Here is a 23,577-nt window from a genome sequence, read left to right as displayed (position 1 = left end):
TCAAGCCCTATGGCGATGGACGAAGCAGAGAGGTCTGGTGGTGATGCCCACTGGGCTTTGGTGGAGTCTGCACATAGGCGGCTCAAGGAGAGTGGTCGCTTCTGCACTGCAACGGGGTAACAGTGGAGATTCGGCAGCACCATGAGTGTCGAAGCAGCCCTATTTAGGGTGGCACTGCTTCCCCGCTCAGCCGGGAAAAGGGCTAGAAAAGGTGCCCCAAAAAAGGCTTACCCCAAAAACACTGGTGGTAGTAGCCACGGCTACCCCCGCATCATTCAACTCGTGGTCGAAAACACAATAAAGAAAAAGGAAAGAAAGTAGCAACAATGACATTCGGTGCGTGGAATGTACGCACGTTGCTTGATCGTGCTGGCAACCAGTGCCCTGAGCGCAAAACCGCCATTGTAGCTCGAGAGCTTGGTCAGTATGATGTGGATATAGCTGCCATTAGCGAAACTCATTTGGCTGATGAAGGGGAGCTAGTGGAGCACGGCGGCGGTTATACCTTTTTTTGGAAAGGGACTGCTGCCGCAGAACCCCGGAGATCTGGAGTCGGATTCGCGGTTAAAAACCAAATAGCTAGGAAACTTGAAGAGTGTCCTGTTCACATTTCCGACCGCGTTACTTCACTACGACTGCACCTAGATAATGACAACTTTCTGAACGTGATCAGCGTATATGCGCCAACAATGAATAACGAGGAAGACATCAAGGACAAGTTTTACGAGGAACTCACGCAGACTCTTGTAAAGATTCGTCCCAGAGAGCAGATCTTGCTGCTGGGAGACTTTAATGCACGCGTTGGACGAGACCACGAAGCTTGGCCTAAGGTCCTTGGTAGGCATGGAATTGGAAACATGAACAGTAACGGACAACTACTGCTAAGCTTGTGTGCCCAATTTGATCTGGCCCTCACTAATACTATGTTCCGACTTCCAGCCAAGTATAAGACCACATGGATGCACCCGAGATCGAGGCACTGGCACCTTATTGATTACGCCATAGTCAGACAACAGAATATCTCGCAAGTTCTCATTACGCGAGTTATGCGTGGTGCCAACTGCTGGACAGATCACAGGCTTGTCGTCACAAAGCTCAGAATTCGTCTGCACCCTCCTCGAAGACCTCAGAGAACAAAATCCCAGCGGATGAACCTGGAGAAACTGGAAAGCCAAGAAACTCGAAAGGAACTGACGGAGCAGATGAATAACATGCTGCAGTCGTTTGAGGTTAGTGATGGTGACCTTTTTGCTAAGTGGCAAACACTCTCATCCGGCATGTTGGATACCGCATCTTCAACATTGGGTCTAAGAACTCGTAAGCATGAAGACTGGTTTGACGAGAATGATGGGATATTGGCTGAGGCGATACAGAAACACCGAATCCTCCGCCAGCAGCATAGTGAGCGACCACAACCCGACACTGCAAAGTTAGTCAAGCAAAGTGCAGCCGAGCTGAGAAAGCTAACTCGAGAAGCAAAGGACTCATGGTGGCAAGAGAAAACCCGTCAAATCCAGTGGCTAGCAGACACAAACCAGATGGGAGCTTTTTATGATGAGGTTCGCAAATTTGTTGGGACGTCCTACCGCAGTAGCGTACCTCTTAAGTCGCATGATGGTACTGAATGCTTTAATACCAAAGAAGACGTACTGCAACGTTGGGCCGAGCACTTTAACAACTTGTTAAATGTAGATCGAGCAGTGGACCTGCAATTCATCGATTCGATTCCCAAGTTACCTACTATCACTGAGCTGGATGAACCACTGACACTAGATGAGGTTGTAGTAGCGATAAAAAGACAGCAAAATAAGAGGGCAGTGGGGATTGACAATATTCCGGGAGAGATACTCAAGTATGGAGGTGATAAGTTGCATGAAGTGGTCTGGAAGATGTTCTTGCAGATGTGGGACGATGAGCGAGTGCCTTCTGACTTTCGCGTTTCTCGCATCTGTTCTCTTTACAAGAACAAAGGAGATCGCTCCGACTGCAACTCCTACCGAGGCATATCGCTGTTGTCTACTCCCGGAAAGATATTTGCAAGAGTACTCTTAAACCGCCTGATAAAGCTATCGGAGAACATCTTACCAGAAACCCAATTTGGCTTTCGTCCAAACAGAGGAACATGTGAAGCTATCTTCTCCGTGCGTCAGCTACAAGAGAAGAGTAGAGAGCAAAACCGACCGCTATACCTTTGTTTCGTGGATCTTGAGAAGGCATTTGACAGTGTACCACGTGAAGCCTTGTGGTTGATGCTGGTGAAACTGGGATGCACGGAAAAGTTCGTGAGGATACTGCGGCTCCTGCACGACGGCATGGAATGCTGTGTTACTGCAAATGGGGAACAGTCAGAGTTTTTCTCTGTGATCTGCGGCGTAAAGCAAGGCTGCGTTCTTGCGCCAACCCTATTTGCCCTATATTTTGCAGTCGTAGTCCGTGAAGCTCAACAGAACTCTTCCGAAGGCGTTCGTATTCGGTTCCGCACAGATGGGAATGTCTTTAACTTAGCAAGACTCAGAGCACGGACCAAAGTATCGTACGATATCGTGTCGGAGATAATGTATGCAGACGATCTGTGCTTCGTGGCGGAATCCCCAGAAGGTCTGCAAGAGCTGATGAGCAGTCTGAATGAGTCATGCAGTAAGTTTGGCCTAAAGATCAGTGTGAAAAAAACGGAGGTCATGGGTTTGGACACACATGGTAATGACGACGTGCCACTTACTATTAAACTTGGTGAAGACACACTGAAGCAAGTGGATAAATTTAAGTACCTGGGTAGCACAATAACATCGAATTGTGACCTTGACGCCGACATCAACAACAGGATCGGAGCAGCAGCTGCAGCGTATGGCAAGCTACGGGTCAAGGTATTCCGGTCGCATGACTTAAAGTTGGCTACAAAGGTGTCGGTATACATGGCGATTGTTTTGCCCAGCCTCCTCTACGCCTCTGAGACTTGGTGCCCATACCGCAAGCATATACGCGTGCTGGATAGATTCCATCTTAAATGCCTTCGTGACATACTCAACATCAGATGGTCTGATCGCGTAAGGAACACGGCTGTGTTACGACGGGCCAACGTTGGCGGAATAGAGGCATATCTGATGAGGCGGCAGCTGCGCTGGTGCGGGCATGTCTCCCGGATGTCCACAGAGAGAGTCGCAAAACGCATCTTCTACGGCGAGCTACAGGAAGGCAAGCGGAATCAAGGCGGCCAGTTCCTGCGGCACAAAGATGTGTTAAAGCGTCACATGAAGAGGTGTGACATAGATCCGTCACACTGGGAGATGCAGGCTGAGAACCGATCAGAGTGGAGGCTCACCGTGCAGAAGAAGGTCTTTGAGTTCGAGGCAAAACGGAGAGAAGATCTCGACGCCAAGCGTGACGAGCTCAAGGCTAGACCACCGAGAGCCATATGCTATAATGTTGTCGGAGGAGTGCTGACTTGCCGTCAATGCGGTCGCACTTTCGTCAATATGTTAGGCTATAACAGCCACCAGAGAGCACACGAGAGAAGCTCGCAGTCACACTGACCGAACACGGTCTGGAGAATATAATTAAAATAAAAAATGCTGCCATATAATAAAATATCGTGTGTGTATTGTAGTTTTGTATCACATCCGCACATGTTGTTAATAGCACCGATAGTACTTTTCGAACGTGCATAGTCGGAAAAGAAGTACTCTGTGGTCTGCTATTCTGTGATTGCTGTCAAATTGACGATGATTTTTTCTCTATTTCCTTTTTCAACACCGCCACGAATTTCATGAAATCGTGACAAAATACAGTGAATCGCATTGTTAAACATTTAAAAAAGTGTGTGTTAACATTAATAGGACTGAATGTATTTTTTTCATCACTAATAAGTTTGTGAAAGGTGCAGTTTGAACTTTCCCGAATATAACCATGCCTCCTAAAAAGGCAGCTGCGGCTGCCCCCAGCAAAAAGAATGAGCAAAAGAAGAAGGAGAAAGTTATTGAGGTAAAACATTACTTTATTTACTTAAATATGATCCTATGAACACCAACCTACCATTGCTCAGCCAATCATAGCCCAATCAACTTGTTTCATGTTTAGGTTATAATATGCTATACTTTGGCTCCCATTACCTTTAACCTACAGCCTTAACCACCTGAACAAATACAAAAACACCTCCGTTCAAATCAGCATAACAAAAATCTTACACAAACAAACACAACAACACTGCAACCAAAAACTTGAATCCTCCGCAGGATAAGACCTTCGGTCTCAAGAACAAGAAGGGCGCGAAGCAGCAGAAGTTCATCCAGCAGGTGGAGAAACAAGTGAAGAGCGGCGGCATCCACCCGGCCAAGCCCATGGAGGACAAGAAGAAGACCAAGGAGGAGAAACTGAAGGAGCTGGCCGAGATGGCCGCGCTGTTCAAGCCTGTGCAGACTCAGAAGGTGCAGAAAGGTGGGTAGTTAAAGGAAATGTTGGAGAATAACATTGTCATTATGAACATAAATAATGAAGAGTAATTAACAGCTGAAATGTTGTGTTAAAAAACATCTAACATGACCGTGGGACTTGGCATAACATGGAGGAGGCCTATACCCTGCAGTGGGTTGACATAGGCTGATGATGATGATGAAGGTATATGTACCTCGTTATTTTCAATTCATAAATTGCTAGCTGTCGCCTGCATAGTCCACTTTGCCTATTTTTTTCCAGTGGAAATTCTAGTATAAAACCTGAGTTAACTCTAGGTACATTTACACCATAACACCACATAAAAAATGCTTAATTTTCAGGTATTGACCCCAAGTCAGTGCTCTGTGCATTCTTCAAGAATGGCCAATGTACTAAAGGAGACAAGTGCAAGTTCTCCCACGACCTCACTATTGAGAGAAAGGTAACTAAAATATATTATCCTAACTAATATTATAAATGCGAAAGTCACTGTCTGACTCTCCTACTATAGAATAGATTTAAAATATTAGGTTTTGTATTTATTTCAGACAACTGAAAAACTTTAATACCGCGATGTAGGATCTTCATATTAATTCGCCTCGGTTCCATACAAGCTCTCTGTATTGCGCTTTTAGTGCCATCTGTTGGTTATATCCGGAACTGTCTGTCTGTCTGTCTGTCTGTTACTCTTTCACGCCAAAACTACTGAACGGATTTGAATGAAATTTGGTATACATATGGTCTAGACCCTGAGAAAGAACATAGGCTACTTTTTATTGCGAAACGGAGGTTGTAAGGGGTTAAAAGGGGGGGTTAAAAGTTGTATGCGAATACTTAATTTTAAAAGATAAAAATACTACGGCTGACTGGCGTAGTGGTTAGTGACCCTGACTGCTATTCCGAAGGTCCCGGGTTCGATTCCCGGCCGGGGTAGATCTTTTTTTAAATAAACTTTATATTTAAGCACTTGATGAGCAATAATTAAACATTTTGTTCTAGCGTTTTTGAAACTTCGATCTGTGAGTGGATGAAATAGGTGTTCATATTTTGTATGAAGTTCGTCATTTTTGAAGATAAAAACATTATATTTTGTATTTAGGCACTACATAATCACAAAAAAATAATAATTAGCATATAAAAAAAACCCAGTGTGGGGGTGTAATATAGGGGTTGAAAGTTTTATGGGTGTTGAGTTTTAGAAGTTTAATTTATATAGTAGCTATGTCCGCTCCTAGATGGCGTTGTCGGATCGGATATAGATCGCGGTATGGTTTGATTTTAGCTAATGTACTTATAGTTTGTATGTATTTGCAGTAAGTTTTTAAGGTCCTCGAAAACAACCCAATAAACGACTGTACTTTTCAATACGTTTAATTCATTGTCATTTGGTTCTTATGCGTTATTTTTGAAGATAAAACCATGAAACTTATTACGTAGGTGTTTTAGGAAAATATGCAGAGATTTTCTATACGGAATTCCCATGACTGACATGCTAAACGTAGCGTAGGCACTTGAAATTAGGAAGGGACGTAGCTTAGGTACCGTATTTTCCCACAAAAGTAGTTAGCTCTGCTCATATTATTATAATAATTATTATTAAGCTTATATGTATTGTATACCAACTAGTTTTAAGTCTTTTTTTGAAAAGATGGCTCAGGAGTTTCTTGCCTCCGTTCTTCTCCTTAGACAGAAAGAGCCCCCCCTTATCCGAACGGAGAGTAATTTGTAAAAATTGACGTTCATCAGAAAATTTTATATTTGTACGATGAATAAAAAATTTTGAGTTTGAGTTTGAGTTTGAAAAACCGGAGTTAGCGGTTGAAATTCGGCATTAACTTAGGCTGTTTTTAACAGCATGCGGATTTGATCACGCACGCGGGATTTCCCCGCACGCGTTCATACAAGTATTCATTGTGACGCGTGGAATATGCACACGAGATGCGGGAAAATGGCGTGCTATCCCACGTGCGTGATGAAATCTGCATGCTGTTAAAACAGCCGTAAAGCTTAGTTACAATAGGATATTGCAAGATACCTAGATGTTTTCAATCTAACATGTCTGCACACCTTAGTAAAGTTATGGTTTTGTTTTGAAAAATGGGAGTTAAAGTGAAAAAAAATAAGTAGTATGAAAAAAACCAAAACTGCATAAGTTAGATGCTTGAAATTAAACATTTATAAATTACTATTCTGCCATTGCTATACAAGTCTTTGCTCAATGAAGTCATGAAAATCATTTTTAGTCAAGTATCTTCGTACTTATTAAAATTTGTCAACTTTCATCTAATTTAATACCACCATGGCATATTGTTATTGGGTAGGTAGTTCGGGAGTAGTCCACGGCAAAATAATTTTAAGGCGAAGCGAAGCTCGCGGGCAACAGCTAGTTATAAATAAACTCACACTTACTACATTGAACACTATTTATGTAGAGAATACATATGAAAAAGTCTGTTATAAAGACAGAATAGAGCTGTGGATACATTGTCTGCATCTACAACTCGTCATGTAGTGTGGAGATACTTAAAAACATAATAAAAACCTCTACTCTTAGAGGAGGTCCATCTCTTACAGTAACAGTAGATCATTAAATTTTGCCAAGTGAATGAATTAAATCAGATCAGTATATTACATAAAGGGCTTTATCACAGAAACTTAGGCAGTGTTCAAGACACATTTTATGCTGTCAAAACCTTGTTAATGTTTCTTGTTGTAATAGGTACATGCTGTAACTGATATCTTAGATTAGTTATAGGTAACTTTTATTAAACCTAATTTATTTTTTTATTTATTCACTTTTTGTAATTGAATGGGTCTTGCCTGTAAATAAATAACTTTATTATTATTATTCACCCCCTCAGGCGGAGAAGCGGTCCCTGTACGTGGACATGCGCGACGACGACACGATGGACAACTGGGACGAGGCCAAGCTGCAGGAGGTGGTGGAGAAGAAGCACGGGGAGGGGGACAAGAACCGACCCACCACTGAGATTGTGAGTACTGTGCTTATTGGATTGATGACCAACTCTTGGATGTTGAAAATGACTCAGTCATCTTGAATCTTGATTACATAAGAGGGTGCCAGATGTGTAACTATGTATTAAGTACATGAAGAGGTAAGTGCAGTGTGCAGTGCAACCTTTATTCTTTTTGTAAACATCAGATCTTAACATCTGTGTTGGTCAGTTATATTTTCTCTAGAATAGGTACTACTTTATTGGGGACCATGAATAGGGAAATGTAGAATAGAAAACTATTTTATTTATTTAACAGAATACATATGGATATACTTAACAAAAGGCAGCCTATACCTTAAAGCAATCTCTTCCAGGCAGCTTTTGGATATGTGCAGAAGTAGATAGTTGTTGTAACTGTGGCCTTGTAGTAGGTTAGTTTCCGATATTGGGTCTGTAGTTTGGGGTTGTAGCTATTATCGTCTTATTATTGTTTCTATCAGCCATACTCACACCAAACTTTCCCCCATTTCCAGATCTGCAAGCACTTCCTAGAAGCGGTCGAGCGGTCCAAATACGGGTGGTTCTGGGAGTGCCCGAGCGGGGGCAAGTGCATCTACCGGCATGCACTGCCCCCAGGCTTCGTGCTCAAGCGAGACAAGAAGAAAATGGAGGAAACTAAGAACCAGCTGTCATTGGTGGATTTGATAGAGAGGGAGCGAGCGGCCTTAGGACCTAATCAGACCAGGATTACATTGGAGACCTTCTTGGCGTGGAAGAAGAAGAAGATCAAGGATAAGAAGGTATGTTTGTGAATGTGGGTTATTGGAGTGATGGAGATGGTTTGAATTAGTTCTGAGGCGAAAGATTTATGATCAAACTGCCATTGTCACAAAAAAAACTACAGTTTAAATTTATGGCAGAATTTAAAACTAAAGTCTGCACTATTTGTTTTCCAAACACTTATTAGAATATTCAAACTCTCCATATCTACAAAGTAGGCTGATTTTGACCCTCATATTCGCCGCATTTAATACGTCATTTTTCACGTTCTAACAAACTGACAAATCTTCAGCGTATATCCTGTTAGCGTAACCTCTCTATCGCCTGAAAATATCGCTGTCATCTTCCCTGCCATACTCAAAATCACCTTTTTAATCAACCAACACTAATTCTATACAAACCCTCAGGACCAACAATGCAAAGCCGAAGAGCAGCGCCGAACCGACTTCAAGGCCGGTCGAGCTGTCGGTTTATCCGGTCGAGAGATGTTCTCATTCGACCCGGCTCTGGCCGCGGACGGCGACAGCGACGACGAAGGCGAGGCCGTGGACATGGGCGCGTACGAGAGAGAGGACGATGACGACACTCAGTATAGAGACATCGAGTTTGAACTCATCGGGGCGGAGGCTTCTGAGGTGAGATAGGAAAAGGAAAAAACATAAATATTGGTTTTTCTTCTTACGCTCGCTGTGTCCGCACAGCGATAAAAGTGACGTCATTGGTACCTACTAATGGAAAGATACGCTCGTCTTTCTGCGCATTTAAAATACGTCGTGCAAAATCTAAGTAGTGAGTGATTTTAAAGCAACTAATATTGCCTACGTGACATTCCCCTAGTGTGTTAGCGTTGAATATATTTTTCAGTTATTGACTCGCATTCTGCCGAAACCATACTTACAAACTTATGAAGACATCATAACTAAATCCACAATTCTCTTAACTTAGCACACGATCCCGCGCTAAACTTACTTCTGCCAAACATTATACTTATCTATTTATCATTCACCAGGTGGACGACACCGGCACGAAAGCCACGGAAGACCGTCTCCAACAGCTCAACGAGGGTCTGGCCAACGGGAGCTCCTCACCAGCCGAGGCAGAAGCGGCTGAAGTACCCATCAATGAAAACCTGTTCCTCGATGAAGATCTGGATGAGGAGCTGCAGAACTTAGACCTCGAGGACTAGAGGGAGATAGGACTAGAGTGGGGGAGATAGGTCGTGGAGTGAAATGTGAACGATTGAGTGATTCGACTTTGTGATTGCAACTTTTGTTTTGTACCTACAGGTAAGGGTGGCATGATTATAAGATGTAGATTAGATTTTTTATATGTAAAACGCTTAGAGATTCCCTGTCGCTCATAGAACTGAAGAACACTTTATTTTATAAGAAAGTGTTGAGTTTTTGTGATACGGATTCTGGGTGTTGTCCACGAGCTTTGCTTTGAGCGTTAATACATGGATCTGTTCAGTTTATTTTGCGTGATATATTATAAAAAAACACTCGTTACAAATTCTCAATAGGAATAGTAAGATTAGATTTTACCAACGACAATATTGAAGATATAAGTACTCAAATAACTAAGGGACAGTCACGATAAAGAACTACGTAATAACTAATAGGTAAGTTAGTGGTGAACCCGTCCCATAAAATAAATATTAATGTTACAATGCACTGCCCCAAATTGCCTTGTTATTGTCTGAAATGTTAAATACATAATAGCTAAACTAAAAGCACACAAGTAATAAAAGTTGAAATCACAAAGATAGGTGCGTACTAAAGTAAATATTTAATTAGGTATACTCTAATATTAATATTGTACTTTGAGAAAGTAAAGACACACTAAATATTAAATGTTTAGAATATCGTTTCAGTGAATTCTTGATTTTTGGATGTGGAGTCATTTTTATAGTCAAGGACTTTGGCAAATTGTAAATAATAAAAAAATCGTAAAATAACCTTGTTTTTAATTTAGTAACAGTAAATTCATAAAATATTCGTAATAATTTCCTTATAAAATGCTAAATCATCATTACAAATCCTTATAACTTATGGTAGCATTGACTTAACAAATGCGGTAAGTAGGTGATGTAACAGGGTGAAATTTTATAAATGAGCCGAAAGAAATATAAACCACGGATACCATAGATAAAAATTAAATAACCGACGACTCTACGGACTGTATATCCATTGCAACATTGCTAAAATTACACCCTGTGTTTTGCCACACTGGCAACACTTATCAAATATTTTTCTAGAAGGCCAGCCACTTTGCGGGATTGTCTATGGTGATCTTGTCTATGACCTGCTGCGAGAAGCCCTTGATCTTCATCTTGGGGAACACGTTGTTGATGATGTGAGAGTAGCCGTGGCCGCCGAAGTCCGACTATGGGAAATAAGAAGCTTTGGTTAATTTAATTAATGGAAGTTCACTATGAGATAGATGACAATATCTATGATTACTCAAACGTTACAAGAGTAAACGATACATCACAGTCTGACGCTGCTTTAGAAGATGTACCTACTTATATAGAATCTTAGCTATTCCTATAGGAAGCCTAAACATGTTTCCAAGAGGCTATATAACACACCCACTCACCAATCGATGCTTCGTATGTATATCATGCGACATCAACAGCCGATCTTCAAACCCTTCCTCCACCAGTAGCTTCATCATGTCCAGTCTTTGAGCGTCAGACGGCATGTCGATACTCTCGCAGAGTTGGTAGTAGGACACCTCGGTCCCGAACAAGTCGTACTGGCAATAGACCCCCAGGGCTGCGAAGTCTAGTAGCACGTCGGTTTTGAAGATTGTTCCTGGAAAGAGGTGGTTTTCGAATAAGTACCTATTCAGATACAGATAATTGATAGTGAACCTAAATCCTTCCGTTTGGGTGGTTTGTATCGAAATAGTGCTGATAGTAGCTCTTACTCGGCTGGCTGGTCCGGCATTGATCTAAGTAAATGCGGAGATTGTTACACATAGTTGTTCGACTACCTGCCTACCTTTGTAATAATAATAAATGGTAACCTCGAGTATCTCTGGAACTTACGGGAAGATCGCTCGCCGGCCTATATAAAGAGACGTGCCCGGCGAGTAAACAAGTCAGTCTAATGTCTAATAGTAACAGCGGAACAGTAAACAACATACAGTCCACTAATGACAGCCTAACAGTGAAGATTTCCAGAGATACTCGAAGTCAACAGTGAACAGTAATATCGGTGTTTTCTTTGGAAGACTATACAGGCTAACAGCTACCTCAACAGTGGCATTTCCTCATCTTCATAAAGAACCAACAGGTGCAACCGCCACTTCCTTCGACCGTACAGTAATAGTTTCCTAAACGGTCGAGGTGATCCGCACATTTGGTCCATCGGAGCCGGATTGAAGACACAGGAATGTCTGTAACGAGGTCCACGACAGGGAGGCTACAGCGCGGCGGCCGAGAACAGAAGCCCACAGAAGAATCGTCGGCCGCCGGCGCCACTGCCTCCACCGCCATCACTACAGACTCCGACATGCACACGCCGTCAACCACCGTGACAGCATCGACATCGACGGGTGTGTCCGCCGGAGTATCGACGCTGCCCTCGTCTGCCGCGACGGTGGATAGCGTCTCGCCCCCCATAACAGGGGGGGCACCGCTCCCTGTGTCCGGGGGAGTAAGGCCGCCGCCCTCCACTGCCGCGAGGGTGGTAACAGCTGCCACGGGAACGCCCTTCCCACCGTCATGTATCCGGGCTACTCCGCCAGCGTCTACAGCAAGATCGAAGGCCAAGTCATTGAAGGCACGCCGCATCGCCGAAGCAAAAGAAGAATTAGCACGCCGTAATGTTGAAATTGCCGAAGCGAAAGCTGAACTCGCCGCCGCCCGGCTCGCCGTTATTGAAGCTGACTCCGACACCGACGACGACGACGATAGTATGAGTACCGACATGGAGAGTGCACTCAAGGTGGACACGTGGCTCGAAACACAGCAACAGGTACTGGCCATCAAGAACGAGCCTCACTCCGCGTCAGCAGCACCACCACCGCCCACAGGAGCTGCTGACGCCTCCAGACAGCATGATGGAGACTACGTTCTACCGCCGCCAGCCGCCACCGCCGTCGACCCTGCCTCCACTGCCGCCGGCCCTGTCGCTCAGCCGCGGCCAAGCGACTCCGTGAGCCTCACCGCCCTAGCCGAAGCTATTGCTCTAGCTGCAAGAGCCGGGGCGCCGCCACCACCGCCGCCGCCGCCACCGCCTCCGCGTCACATCAGCGAGCTACCATACTTCAGCGGCGCGCCGCACGAGTGGCTACAATTCAAGACCGCCTACTACGAGTCCGCCGCATCACTCGCGCCCTGCGACAACATGGGGCGCCTACGACGATGCCTCAAAGGAAGAGCGAAGGAAGCCGTCAGCCGCCTGCTCATCACCAGCACGACGCCCGAGAACGTGATGAAGTCACTCGAATTGTGCTTCGGGCGCCCGGACAGCATCGCGCTCGCCGAGTTGGAACGTCTGCGGGCACTACGCCGGCCTGCGGACAATGCTACAGAATTCTGCTTCTTTGCAAATGAAGTAAGCAACATCGTGACGGTACTGCAAGAGCTGCACCGTGACCGCTACCTCAACAATCCTGAGATCACGCAGCTCACAGTCGAGAAGCTCACCTCCGCCCACAAGCTTCGCTGGTACGACTTCTCCGCCACACAGTCACCTGAGGAACCAGACCTGCTGAAGCTCAGTCGATTCCTCACTCGGGAAGCTTCCATCTGCATGCCGCACGCACACGAGAAGACGATTGCCTACGAATCGAAGAAACAGCAGCCGCCGCACCGCGCACAATGGACATACGCAACAACAGAACAGAAATCTACGTGTCCAGTGTGCTGCAACAGGGGCCACGACCCAACAGAATGCCGCAAGTTCGTCGAGAGTGACGTCGACACACGCTGGCATCTAGCGAAGCAGAGTAGGCTTTGCTTTAGCTGTTTACGCTACCGCAGCAAGACGCACCGATGCGGAAAGAGGAAATGTGACGTCGACGGCTGCGAGAGGTTACATCACCTACTGCTACACTTCGTGCGCTACGACAAGCCCGAAGCAAAGAAAACGGAAGCAGTCGCCTCTACATGGACACCGAAGCGAACGAAAGCGTATCGCAAAATAGTAAAGGTCCAAGTCTCTGGACCGGCGGGAGTGGTCGACACATGCGCGCTCCTAGACGACGGATCAACAGTAACGCTCATCGACAGTGAAATAGTACAGAAGATCGGAGCCAGGGGGTCCATAGACCCTCTCTACATAGAAGGTGTCTCCGACACAAGCGTCGACGAGTCCGCATCGCGTCGCGTCGCGTTCACTCTCAAGGGTGCGAACGAGACGCACACAGTCAACGCACGCACAGTACAGAAGCTGCACCTCGCCGCACAGCGTGTCACCGAGCAAGACCTCGCCGGCTGCCCTCACCTGGAAGACATCCAGCACGAGCTGAAGCACACAGACATGAAGCCAGGCCTGCTCATCGGCCAAGACAACTGGCACCTGCTGATGGCAGCGGAAGTGAGAGTGGGACAGCGACACCAACCAGTGGCCTCACGCACACCACTGGGCTGGGTGTTACACGGTGCACACACACGTGCACTGGGACAGCGTGTGCACTACGTGAACAACATCGTCAGCATCGAAGACAGAATGGACGAGCAGCCGAAGAGACACTTCGCGCTCGACTCACTGACGATCACACCGAAGATACTGAAGCTTGACACTGAACAGCAAAGACTTCAGGACCCTACTACCAGGCACGGCGGTCAAGGTCGGAGACGTCATCATGGTGGCAGACGGCAACCTACCGCACAACACGTGGCTGAAAGACGTGGTCACGGCTGTCTACCTCAGAGAAGACATCGCACGAGTAGTCGACGTCCAGACCAAAGGAATGGCCTTCAGAAGACCGACCAAGCAGCTGGTGATCCTGCCTACAGCTCCAGTCGTTCCGACCGAAGATTTCAACGCCCTGCAGGCGATGACCGGCGGGAGAGATGTACGGAACGACTGAAGACGTTATAGTTCATAGTTTAGTCTTCATTGTAAATAGTTCATTTTATTTGTAAACAGTTCATAGAAATAACTAGATCGAGTAGTTAGTTCAATTACGCTCGCGAAGGTTCTGGGCGCTAAATAGTTAAGTACTTATAGTTGTTCGACTACCTGCCTACCTTTGTAATAATAATAAATGGTAACCTCGAGTATCTCTGGAACTTACGGGAAGATCGCTCGCTGGCCTATATAAAGAGACGTGCCCGGCGAGTAAACAAGTCAGTCTAATAGTAACAGCGGAACAGTAAACAACATACAGTCCACTAATGACAGCCTAACAGTGAAGATTTCCAGAGACACTCGAAGTCAACAGTGAACAGTAATATCGGTGTTTTCTTTGGAAGACTATACAGGCTAACAGCTACCTCAACAGTGGCATTTCCTCATCTTCATAAAGAACCAACAGGTGCAACCGCCACTTCCTTCGACCGTACAGTAATAGTTTCCTAAACGGTCGAGGTGATCCGCACAAACTCACTATCCAAATGCGACATAACCGCCTTATCCGCCCTCCCGCCGGCCTCCAGATACAGGCGAATAATCTCGAAGGGCGCCTCTTGCACGCGATGCGGGTGGAAGCTGACGCCACAGCCGACCGTCTCCTGCGCCAGGCCAGCCGCCAGGATTGACGTGCGCTCGAAGTCTGGGAAGCGTGAGAATGTAGGGTTAGAGCATAGGAGTTGTTAGGCTTCGCCTTTAAAAGTTTTTCGGTGGGAATTCCGGGATTTTATTAGTAACGATAAGTGAAGATTCAATAGGTATGCCGTATAACGTGTTCTCAAGTCTATTTCCAAGGGCCAAAGTTGGCTCATTCTCAAAATATAGGTCATAAATCTCAGACCCATCATCTTACCTTGTAAAGGCCAAATGCTAGCGACCTCCCCGATGAAACCAGCTTTCACAGTCTTGTCTTCAACACATCCGACAGTCAGCTCATCCACCATATGCTGGTAATGTTGCTCCTGGCTGCTCCCCAGAACTTGCTGACCTTGGGTTTGCGCCAGGTAGAACCCTGTGCCCTGAACTATATGCACTCCAGTCTCCTTGGACACTTCTTTGTAGAATGCCAAGTCACGTTTCAGACCTTCCGTTGTGTTTTCTGCTATCGTTCCTGTGATACGAAGTAAGATTGGTGTTAATTCATTAAAATAGGTAGATAAGTACTTAGTTATAAAAGAAGATTTAATTAGGTCTATATCCCATTGACACCGGAAAATTTGGAACAACCTACCTCCGCCGAACTTCTTGTAATAACCAACGTCATTCTTAACCGCAGCTTTAGCATCTTTATCATTCAGCACGAGGTTATACGAGGAGCTGTAGGGCCACTGGCGCAGGTATCCGACCTGGTTGAGCGAGATCTTGTGGTCGAGGGCAGACTTGAGTTGCGGAGGCGGGTGGCTGTAGAAGTGCGAGTAGTCCATGGCAAGATGCTCATGGGTGAGCGTGCGCCCCAGCGCGCTTGGTGATACATCTCCTAACACTGAAAAGGAATATTTTAGTTGATAGGTATTCAGGTTAAATCATAACTATAAACCTGCTCTTTCCTATGCATGCCATAATAGTTGCACGATAGATAACTATAGACTATAGACAGGTCGAAAAAGGAAGCAAAATTTTTGAAACATAGGAAATAAAAGTTCTTAAATGTGCCTATTTAGGTTTTATCTAGTTACTAGATACAAAGTAAGAATAGAAACACAGTTTTAGTTTATTTTTTAATGACTTAAAAATTATAAAAACGAAACAATATACCCAATACCTTTACTTAACTTAACTAGGTATTTCGGAAATAAAATTGCTGCCCTGTAGTCCACGTGTATGGGTGGTTATGTTAGATCAACTTAGATCCCCTTAATAAATTGAGCTACGGTACTGGAGGTCCCAGATACACTACTAACACTGCTACTACATGTGACTTCATCCTTCGTAGTAACCCTAGCTGTTGTTCGTTTCTTAAACGGCGCGTTTCTATGACCACTCAGTACATCACGCAAATAATCTTTTTTAAAGGTCTTTTTGTAGTGCTCCTGAGCACTTCTACCGATATACACCGGGAATATGATGTTCCTATGATCCTTCTGGCATGGATCTTTACTGGAATTGTCGCACAAAGTATAAGGGGCTGTAAACACGAATACACCTTCGTTTTGTGTGACTCCTGCAAAAAGATTGTTTTTATTAGTACAAAGCAGGTAGGTAGGTAAAGTACCTACATAATATTTCGTTAAAAATACTGAAGGACCTCCATCTCCGTTTATGAAGTCTTTCAAATATTCCTGCCCATCGGTGCAAAAAACGTCATCAAAGAACCAAAGCACATACACAAGGCTGGTACAGAGGAAATATAGCATTATTTTATAATATGTTGTACCTACTTAGATAAGTTTACATACGATACGATATGTAAAGTACAAGCCTAGGTAGAGTTAAAGTTATTTTATGACTGGCGAAGTTATAAAAATCCAAATTCTACGTAACTAGGTAAGTATAAGTACTAAAGGTATTTTACCACCTATGTTGGTATTATTACCTACACCTAGAGAGGCCACCTATGAAAACATAACCAAGAATCCTGAAAATGTAATCATCTCACCATTACCATTTTTACACAGAGTCATTACTTATTGCTATTTCTAAACGGGAGTAGGTCTCGGTATGGGAGAAGTCACATGCGTAGATACCTATGAAAGGGTCCCTCTGTCAAACCGAGATCAAACCTCGTAAGTTATTATAAGAGGTAGTTAGGCACCTAACCTAACCCAACAATAGTGTAGGTGTGTCTAACTAAGGCCCAGTTTTTTGATCCGTGGTCAACTTTAACCATTAGTCAAATCACGTGTCAAGCGCAAGCGTGACATCTCCATACGAATTTCGTTGGTTTTTAACTATTGGTAGCCGTTTTTGACCAATGGTTGAGTTAACTAGGGATCAAAAAACTGGCCCTAACTCTAGGTGTGGGTGTGTGTCTAGGTCAAGGAACATAAATATAGTTACTCCTCTGATGAGATATCTTGAAGGAAGAAGACTTATACGTATGTATACCTATACATATTATTATAATAATATAAGTACCTATGTAGGGAAAGTTTCTTACCTGTTTGAACCTTTAGAGGCATTTCCCCAAAGATAACCACAGTCACAAAACAAAATACACAGACACTAACTAAACGAACGTCTCTAAAATGATACGAGGTAAATCTGGTAAATTACAATAGTGTTATCAAATAATACTGTAAATATTCCGATGATATTGCGTTGTTATGCAATTATTTGATGTTTATTTACTAGTTATCTACTGTAAGCCATGACGCGTTACACGACCGATCTCACCGCTTGATAAAGCGAAACTAAAACTAAACTAGTAAATAGGTAAGTATAGTACTTAGGGTAACGTAACGTACCTTGGGACGCTTGTACCTCGGGACAATGATTTTATTTTTAAAACTGGCAAATTTAACAAAGTATCATTCTACCCTATGCGTAGTGTTTTACTCGCTTGGCCAAACTAGTGAGTCTCGTGATCATACCGGGATCGAGTGTGAGGTGAAGACAACATTTAGTTTTTTGGAGACAAAATTTACTTTTGTATAGTTTTTTGAGTTGCTTTATCTCATTGAGGCATGCTCAAAATTGAGACATGGATATCACGTATATATTTTCAGTTATTTCATTTTTATGATACGGCAATTATCTGAAAGATTCTTAACATAAAAATAAAGATATTGATTTTTTTTGTTAAAAATTGCTTTTTTGTACCTTGGGACACGATTAAATTTGTACCTTGGGACACTATTTCCTATGGTTTTGTACTATGGAGACTGCTAACTTCTAAATTACGTCTTATATCTCTGTTCTTATAAGTGGCAGAGTGAAACTGGAATGAAGAGAGTTGCAGTCAGTCTGGAACGTTTGAAACAAGCAGTAGATAAAGTAAAAACAGAAGAAAATATTCCTATTTATTTTATATAAAGTGAATGTTCCTTTTTGTAACGTAAGATTCATACATAATCGCAAAATATAATTTCGTTATAAACTAATGATAATATGATGTCAATGTAGTTATAAAATTTCGATGATTACAGGACTTTTTGCTAAAAATATTATAAATCAATTTTTCCCAAAGTACACTTAAGAGTGTCCCAAGGTACAAACGTGTAACGTACCTTGGGTTAAAACAAGCATTTTTACTTTTATCTTAATTTCAAAAAATCTGGCCACTCCAAAGCTCCACCACAAATACTAGTGATAATAGATTATATATCCTACCGAATAAAGTAAATTTCACATTAATATCTTAGTTGTACGCTGCAATATCTTCATTCAAAGTTGGGGTAGTCGAAAGTGTCCCTAGGTACGTTACGTTACCCTACCCATCAATCAGATATAAGGAATTTATTTACATTACTACTATAGGTACCTACATTAGGTAAATTACACCTATCTACGCTACATTGAATAGTAGGTATAACTAGTTACTTACCTGTAAATGGCATCGATCTAAATATGTAAGTATACCTAACTACCTAGTTAGGTATTTACCTAATAAATAATTTGGGTCACCTATTTCAGTGCTGTTGGATGCTTCCTACGCGGTTCTCAAGGATATTGTAGATATTTTGGTCTTCGTTCTTTCGTTACTATCGATAAGTAGGTATAATAAAGAATGCGCAGATTTGATTCATTAATTAATTACCATGACAACCATATCGGTGCTTGCTTTGCTTTGCTAGGCAACGTAAACAGTGGGTTGTGTTGTGACAGGCAAAAAAGAGGCAAACAGCCTATAAACACAAAATAAGGTGAAGTTGAATAGTAAGCACAGAGTACATTAAATAGTAAGTAGGTACCTACTCCTGCTAGGTATACCTATTCCCTACCTAGGTAGCTGGAGGAAGACAGTGAACATGCCGATTCTCATAAAAGACTTGACATGGACGCAGTCGTCCAAGGCTGTCCACATCAGGGTTCCTCTGACCCCTGGACACGACAAGGTGGATCTCTTCGCCACAGACGCCTACCTCAAGGCACATCTGAGCCCTTACTTCATAGAGATATTTCTCCTTCACGATGTTGACATCAATAAGAGTACCACCACTGTAAAAGACGATCTCATTGTGTTCGATTTGGTGAAACGCGAAGAAGTCGAATGGGAATCGCTAGAGAAAGAACTAACGAGACAGCAGAAGATGGAGATGAAACAGCAGATCTTGGCAAAATGCCATGAAGAGGCAAAAAAAGTTTCCGAAGATAAAGTGGCAGCGAAGAGTCATTTGGATAGGTTTGCCGTCCAACAGGCCATGGCGGTGGATGCTCAACATCACGCCATCATGGATTCTAGGAGAGACGCCCAAAGGAAGAAAGCTATGGACGAGCTCGAAGAATGGAGAGTAGCTGCGGAAAAACCAGCAATTGAACATTCTGTGGCAGAAATAACAGACGATCTTCCAAGGGCCAAGATAGTGGAGTTATCTTCATCAGAAGACGAAGAACCTCTCGTGAATAAACCAAAACCAATCAAAACACCGGCTAAAACTCTCGTCAAATCAGAGTACGTGGAGAGGAAGAAAGATGAGTTGAAAAACAGAGTTCTCCCTAAGTTGAGATCATCAGGTGAGGTGGAGATAACCCATACTGCCAGGACTTTTCCTACGCCAAGTCGGGAGTCACAGGCGGCGGAGGAAGAAGCATGGATCAAGAACATCACCTTAGCTCGCAGGGCAACTGGTGAGTAAATACCTCTTCAGGACCGTTCCTTTGAAGAAAGTTCTAGATTAGATAATTAGGTACTTATGTAGATATGTACGAACATGCATACTAAATCAGCATAATCCTCAATGCAGGGTTCCTCTCGGAAGACCTGAGACCAGAAGAACAGGACCCTCAGTGGTGCAAGAACAAAGGCGACGAGTTCTTCCGGTCCGGGAACTACCTTGGCGCCATCAGCGCCTACACCCACGGCATCACGCTCTCCGACAAACTGCCCAGTCTGTTCGCCAACAGAGCCGCTACGCACTTCGCTCTGGGGAACTTTAATAAATGCGTAAGATATCATTATCATCGTGATATTCCACTGCTTACTTGAACACTGCTCTATATAAGCCTACCTCATTAAACTACTAGGTAATTGCTAACTGTCTATGGTCGTCGGTACAGCAGGCTGATTGCCTGACTACCTGGTGGTGATACGAAGAGCTGAGTTTCAGAGTAGACATTATCCTGATGTTCTCTTCAGCTAAACGGAAAAACCTGAAATCTCCTTTTCAGCTAAACGACTGCTCAACCGCCCTAGAGCTCATGCAGCCGGCTTGTGAGATGAACCGGCGCAGTCGAGCCAAGTGCATCGCGCGCCGCGCCGCCGCGCTCGCCCGCATCGGCTACCTCGGCAAGGCTATCGACGAGATGAAGGCCGCCGCCAAACTACTGCCAGAGGACCAGAAAATTAAACAAGACATCTTCGACATGGAACGCGCTTGGGAGCAAAGCCCTGACTCTGATTAACAGAAACTACAGATTTAGGAACAAATATCGTATATTATCGTTACCATAAATATAATTAATTACATTACGTCTAATTAAAACAATAAATACTATCCACGCTACTCCTCTATCATTTTATTTGAGAGTCGCAGGTTGTTGAGTAGGGCTTGCGGGGAGGGGTCTCGGCCGCGGAACCGGCGGAACACCTCGGCGGGGTGGCAGCCGCCGCCAGCAGCCAGGAACGTCTCCCGGTACCGCTGTCCCACCGACAACACGTCACCGTCCCTCTGCCGAGCCTCCTCAAACGCGCTGTAAATATCCGCCGCTATCATCCGAGACCATAAGTGACTGTAGTAAGCAGCCGCCCATTCCTCAGACATGATCTTCGTGAATGATAGAGGGTGGGAGTCGTATTTGTCGAACGGTAGAGAGTGGTATCTCGGCCACATCTCACGGACTAGATCGCGCCAGAATGTCTTCGTCGAGTGCAACTCCAGGTCTAACCTGGACAGATAGAGCTCCTTGCACAGGTCGTAGCCCGCCATGTGGCCTCGGACCTTCTGCAGGTTTACAATCATGTCTTCTGGTAGTTGCTCCTCAGTCTTGTAGTGGCCACTGATAGCCTTTATAGTGTTGGGGTCATAGAGCCAGTGCGTCATCACATGCCCGCAGACTTCTGCTGTGTCCCATTCAACATTGGATAAGCCAGCCACTTCTGAGTAGTTAGCTCTGGTCAGTAAATGCCTCAGTGCGTGGCCGAATCGTTGGAACAGCACGCCGACTTCTTGGAAAGAGAGCAAAGACTGCTTTTCTCCCTCTGGAGCTTGGAAATTAAAGATCAGAGCTGATAGTGGGTTGGTGGATGACACAGTGCTCTTGTTTCTCATCGACACATGCCAGCCGGCGTCATCGTAAATGCGGATCTTCTCATCTTGACGTGCATATGGGTCCAGGTAAAACCCAGCAATGGGTTGATTAGTTGATTCATCAAAAATATTGTAAAACTTAACATCCTTGTGCCATGTGTGAACATCTTGTCTTTCCACTATTTCTATTTTGAACAATGTACTGCACAAATTGAACAGGCTGTTCATAACTCTTGGTAATGGGAAGTATTCTCGTATCTTGTCCTCATCATAGTTGTACAGAGACCACTTCTGCTTCCTCTGCCAGTAGGGGACATCCCAGAACTCAAGTCTGTCATCGAAGCCTCTCTCATTGGCAAAATCTTGCAAACTCTGCAATTCCACATCTTGCATGGGCCTTGCATGTTCCAGCAAGCTGTCTAAATGGCTGTAGATATTTTCAATGGAGCCAGCCATCTTGGTTTCCATGCTCATGTCAGCAAAAGTATCATAGCCAAGTATTTTTGCTTGCTCCTGACGCAGGCCACGGATTTTCTCGAGATGTGTACTTGACTCCAAGTCTTTGTTGCCATATCCAGAGCATCTCTGGGTGTGTGCCTGCCACGCATTCCAGCGCAGGCCTCTCACCGGGCAGTACTGCATAAATGGTTCATAAATGAATGGCTGCAAGGTAATCTTCCACGGACCTTTATTTGGGTGATTGTGGACCGACATTGACTTTAAAAGGCTTTCAGGAAAGTCTTTCACAATCTCACCGTTTTCAATTGTGCTGCTAAAGATCTTTGTGGCAGTGCTAACCTTGTCTCTGAAAAAGTTTCTCTCTTTTTGCATCTCTGCTACAATGTTGTTTAGTTTCTCTCTGTTGATGCCATCTACATCCAGTCCATTGAGTTTACCTTCTAACACATACTTATCTAGGAGTCTCTGTTCCTCATCAGTAAGTTTCTTGAGACGGTTTTTTTCTGCAACAGCTGCTTGGAATATAGGTCTGCTATTGAATTTGGACGCTCTTGCCCTGTGAGCTCGCTCATGAATTTTGATGTATGACTTGGTTGGCATTAAGCAGCTGTTTCCTAAATATAATGTTTTGGCCATGCCCCATGTCAACTCTAAGGGACTGTCAAGCAGTTCCAAGGGGCGGAATATTTCCACAAATGCATTTTTGCAATTGGGTGCGGATGATTCTATTTGTTTTACCCCAGTTTCATACTCCAGGCTCTGTTTGCTGATAGCAGCAATGCATTTTTCTATTGTAAGGTCATTGAACTCCGGTAAGCCATTTTCTGAAAGCAGCATGCTCTTGTCGGCATCTTCGCCTATTTCAGGAATTCTGAAATGGAAAATATGGTGCAATGTAATGTAAGGTTATTTTGTCAAGTAATTACGTTAATTGGTATTTTACTGTATTGAATCTACAGCAACTTGTCGCTTGCAAGTAACCTTTAAATAAATCCTCTCGGTTCTTGTAATAATTTTTAATTTGGGCATGCATGTATGCTATTCTATTGCTCGGATTGTACGGATTATATCTGTTGATGTTTGGGATGTTTTAGACTACATAACATCTATACGAGTAAAATAATTCATTCTTTCGCTATTAAATAAACTAAACGGACACAGATTGAAGGTTTAACAATGAAAAGACGAAAATATTCACTTACAACACCACATATCCCGCGTTGCGTTTGTTCTGATATAAATGGCTTTTTACGTGTCGAGCCACAAGCTTAGTCCGCAAAAATGAAAGAGCCATGATATATTTATGAATTACACTGTGCAAAGTTGCAAATCAATTCAAAAATATGCACTATTTCCATAGAAATCGATTTTGGTCTTGTAATATTTTTCTCTGCTGCGAAATTGCGATCGTTTCGTATGTGAAAATTGACATCTGTCAACAACAACTGACATCAAACAAAATTATATTTGTGGCTCTGTGGTCATTCATTCAATCGTTTCACTACAGACAATTTTTTTGTC

The 23,577-nt window shown here is 43.8% G+C and overlaps 4 protein-coding genes across 4 annotated transcripts; 2 read left to right on the top strand and 2 right to left on the bottom strand.

Annotated features, from left to right (window-relative positions):
- The first annotated feature begins 3,718 nt into the window (after positions 1 to 3,718).
- Positions 3,719 to 10,122, top strand: LOC105388227 (zinc finger CCCH domain-containing protein 15 homolog). Its single transcript, XM_048631862.1, has 7 exons — positions 3,719 to 3,978; positions 4,230 to 4,431; positions 4,770 to 4,870; positions 7,290 to 7,421; positions 7,919 to 8,185; positions 8,573 to 8,800; positions 9,175 to 10,122. Exons 1-7 carry the CDS (start codon positions 3,904 to 3,906, stop codon positions 9,349 to 9,351), a joined length of 1,182 nt encoding a protein of 393 aa, XP_048487819.1. The 5' UTR covers positions 3,719 to 3,903; the 3' UTR covers positions 9,352 to 10,122.
- LOC105388225 (phosphotriesterase-related protein) lies at positions 10,115 to 17,613 on the bottom strand. The gene is made up of 7 exons (XM_048631865.1): positions 17,349 to 17,613; positions 15,483 to 15,734; positions 15,105 to 15,362; positions 14,730 to 14,894; positions 10,764 to 10,981; positions 10,338 to 10,550; positions 10,115 to 10,307 (listed from the first exon to the last, which is right to left on the bottom strand). The coding sequence occupies exons 1-6, from the start codon at positions 17,368 to 17,370 to the stop codon at positions 10,419 to 10,421; spliced, it is 1,047 nt and encodes a 348-aa protein (XP_048487822.1). The 5' UTR covers positions 17,371 to 17,613; the 3' UTR covers positions 10,115 to 10,307; positions 10,338 to 10,418.
- Positions 17,614 to 19,088: 1,475 nt separating this feature from the next.
- LOC105388222 (dynein axonemal assembly factor 4) lies at positions 19,089 to 20,853 on the top strand. Its single transcript, XM_011559099.3, has 3 exons — positions 19,089 to 19,978; positions 20,095 to 20,294; positions 20,519 to 20,853. Exons 1-3 carry the CDS (start codon positions 19,159 to 19,161, stop codon positions 20,750 to 20,752), a joined length of 1,254 nt encoding a protein of 417 aa, XP_011557401.3. The 5' UTR covers positions 19,089 to 19,158; the 3' UTR covers positions 20,753 to 20,853.
- LOC105388223 (probable cytosolic oligopeptidase A) lies at positions 20,766 to 23,500 on the bottom strand. Its single transcript, XM_011559100.3, has 2 exons — positions 23,259 to 23,500; positions 20,766 to 22,927 (listed from the first exon to the last, which is right to left on the bottom strand). The coding sequence occupies exons 1-2, from the start codon at positions 23,348 to 23,350 to the stop codon at positions 20,851 to 20,853; spliced, it is 2,169 nt and encodes a 722-aa protein (XP_011557402.1). The 5' UTR covers positions 23,351 to 23,500; the 3' UTR covers positions 20,766 to 20,850.
- Between the last annotated feature and the right edge of the window lie 77 nt (positions 23,501 to 23,577).

The sequence above is a fragment of the Plutella xylostella genome, chromosome 29, assembly GCF_932276165.1.
Source record: "Plutella xylostella chromosome 29, ilPluXylo3.1, whole genome shotgun sequence".
Classification (NCBI taxonomy): Eukaryota; Metazoa; Arthropoda; class Insecta; order Lepidoptera; family Plutellidae; genus Plutella; species Plutella xylostella.
Note: the sequence above shows the minus strand (reverse complement) of the source record. Positions and strands in the feature narration are given on the sequence as shown.

Excerpts from the sequence above, each read along its gene's own strand:
- LOC105388227 (XM_048631862.1), top strand. The coding sequence starts at position 3,904 with ATGCCTCCTAAAAAGGCAGCTGCGGCTGCCCCCAGCAAAAAGAATGAG. Across the intron at positions 4,871-7,289 it reads ACCTCACTATTGAGAGAAAG|GCGGAGAAGCGGTCCCTGTA; the intron begins GTAACTAAAATA and ends TCACCCCCTCAG. Across the intron at positions 8,186-8,572 it reads AGAAGATCAAGGATAAGAAG|GACCAACAATGCAAAGCCGA; the intron begins GTATGTTTGTGA and ends ACAAACCCTCAG.
- LOC105388225 (XM_048631865.1), bottom strand. The coding sequence starts at position 17,370 with ATGCCTCTAAAGGTTCAAACAG. Across the intron at positions 14,895-15,104 it reads TAGCATTTGGCCTTTACAAG|ACTTCGAGCGCACGTCAATC; the intron begins GTAAGATGATGG and ends CACGCTTCCCAG. Across the intron at positions 10,982-14,729 it reads GGTTATGTCGCATTTGGATA|GAACAATCTTCAAAACCGAC; the intron begins GTGAGTTTGTGC and ends ACCTCTTTCCAG.
- LOC105388222 (XM_011559099.3), top strand. The coding sequence starts at position 19,159 with ATGCCGATTCTCATAAAAGACTTGACATGGACGCAGTCGTCCAAGGCT. Across the intron at positions 19,979-20,094 it reads CTTAGCTCGCAGGGCAACTG|GGTTCCTCTCGGAAGACCTG; the intron begins GTGAGTAAATAC and ends TCCTCAATGCAG. Across the intron at positions 20,295-20,518 it reads TGGGGAACTTTAATAAATGC|CTAAACGACTGCTCAACCGC; the intron begins GTAAGATATCAT and ends TCTCCTTTTCAG.
- LOC105388223 (XM_011559100.3), bottom strand. The coding sequence starts at position 23,350 with ATGGCTCTTTCATTTTTGCGGACTAAGCTTGTGGCTCGACACGTAAAA. Across the intron at positions 22,928-23,258 it reads AACGCGGGATATGTGGTGTT|AATTCCTGAAATAGGCGAAG; the intron begins GTAAGTGAATAT and ends TTTCCATTTCAG.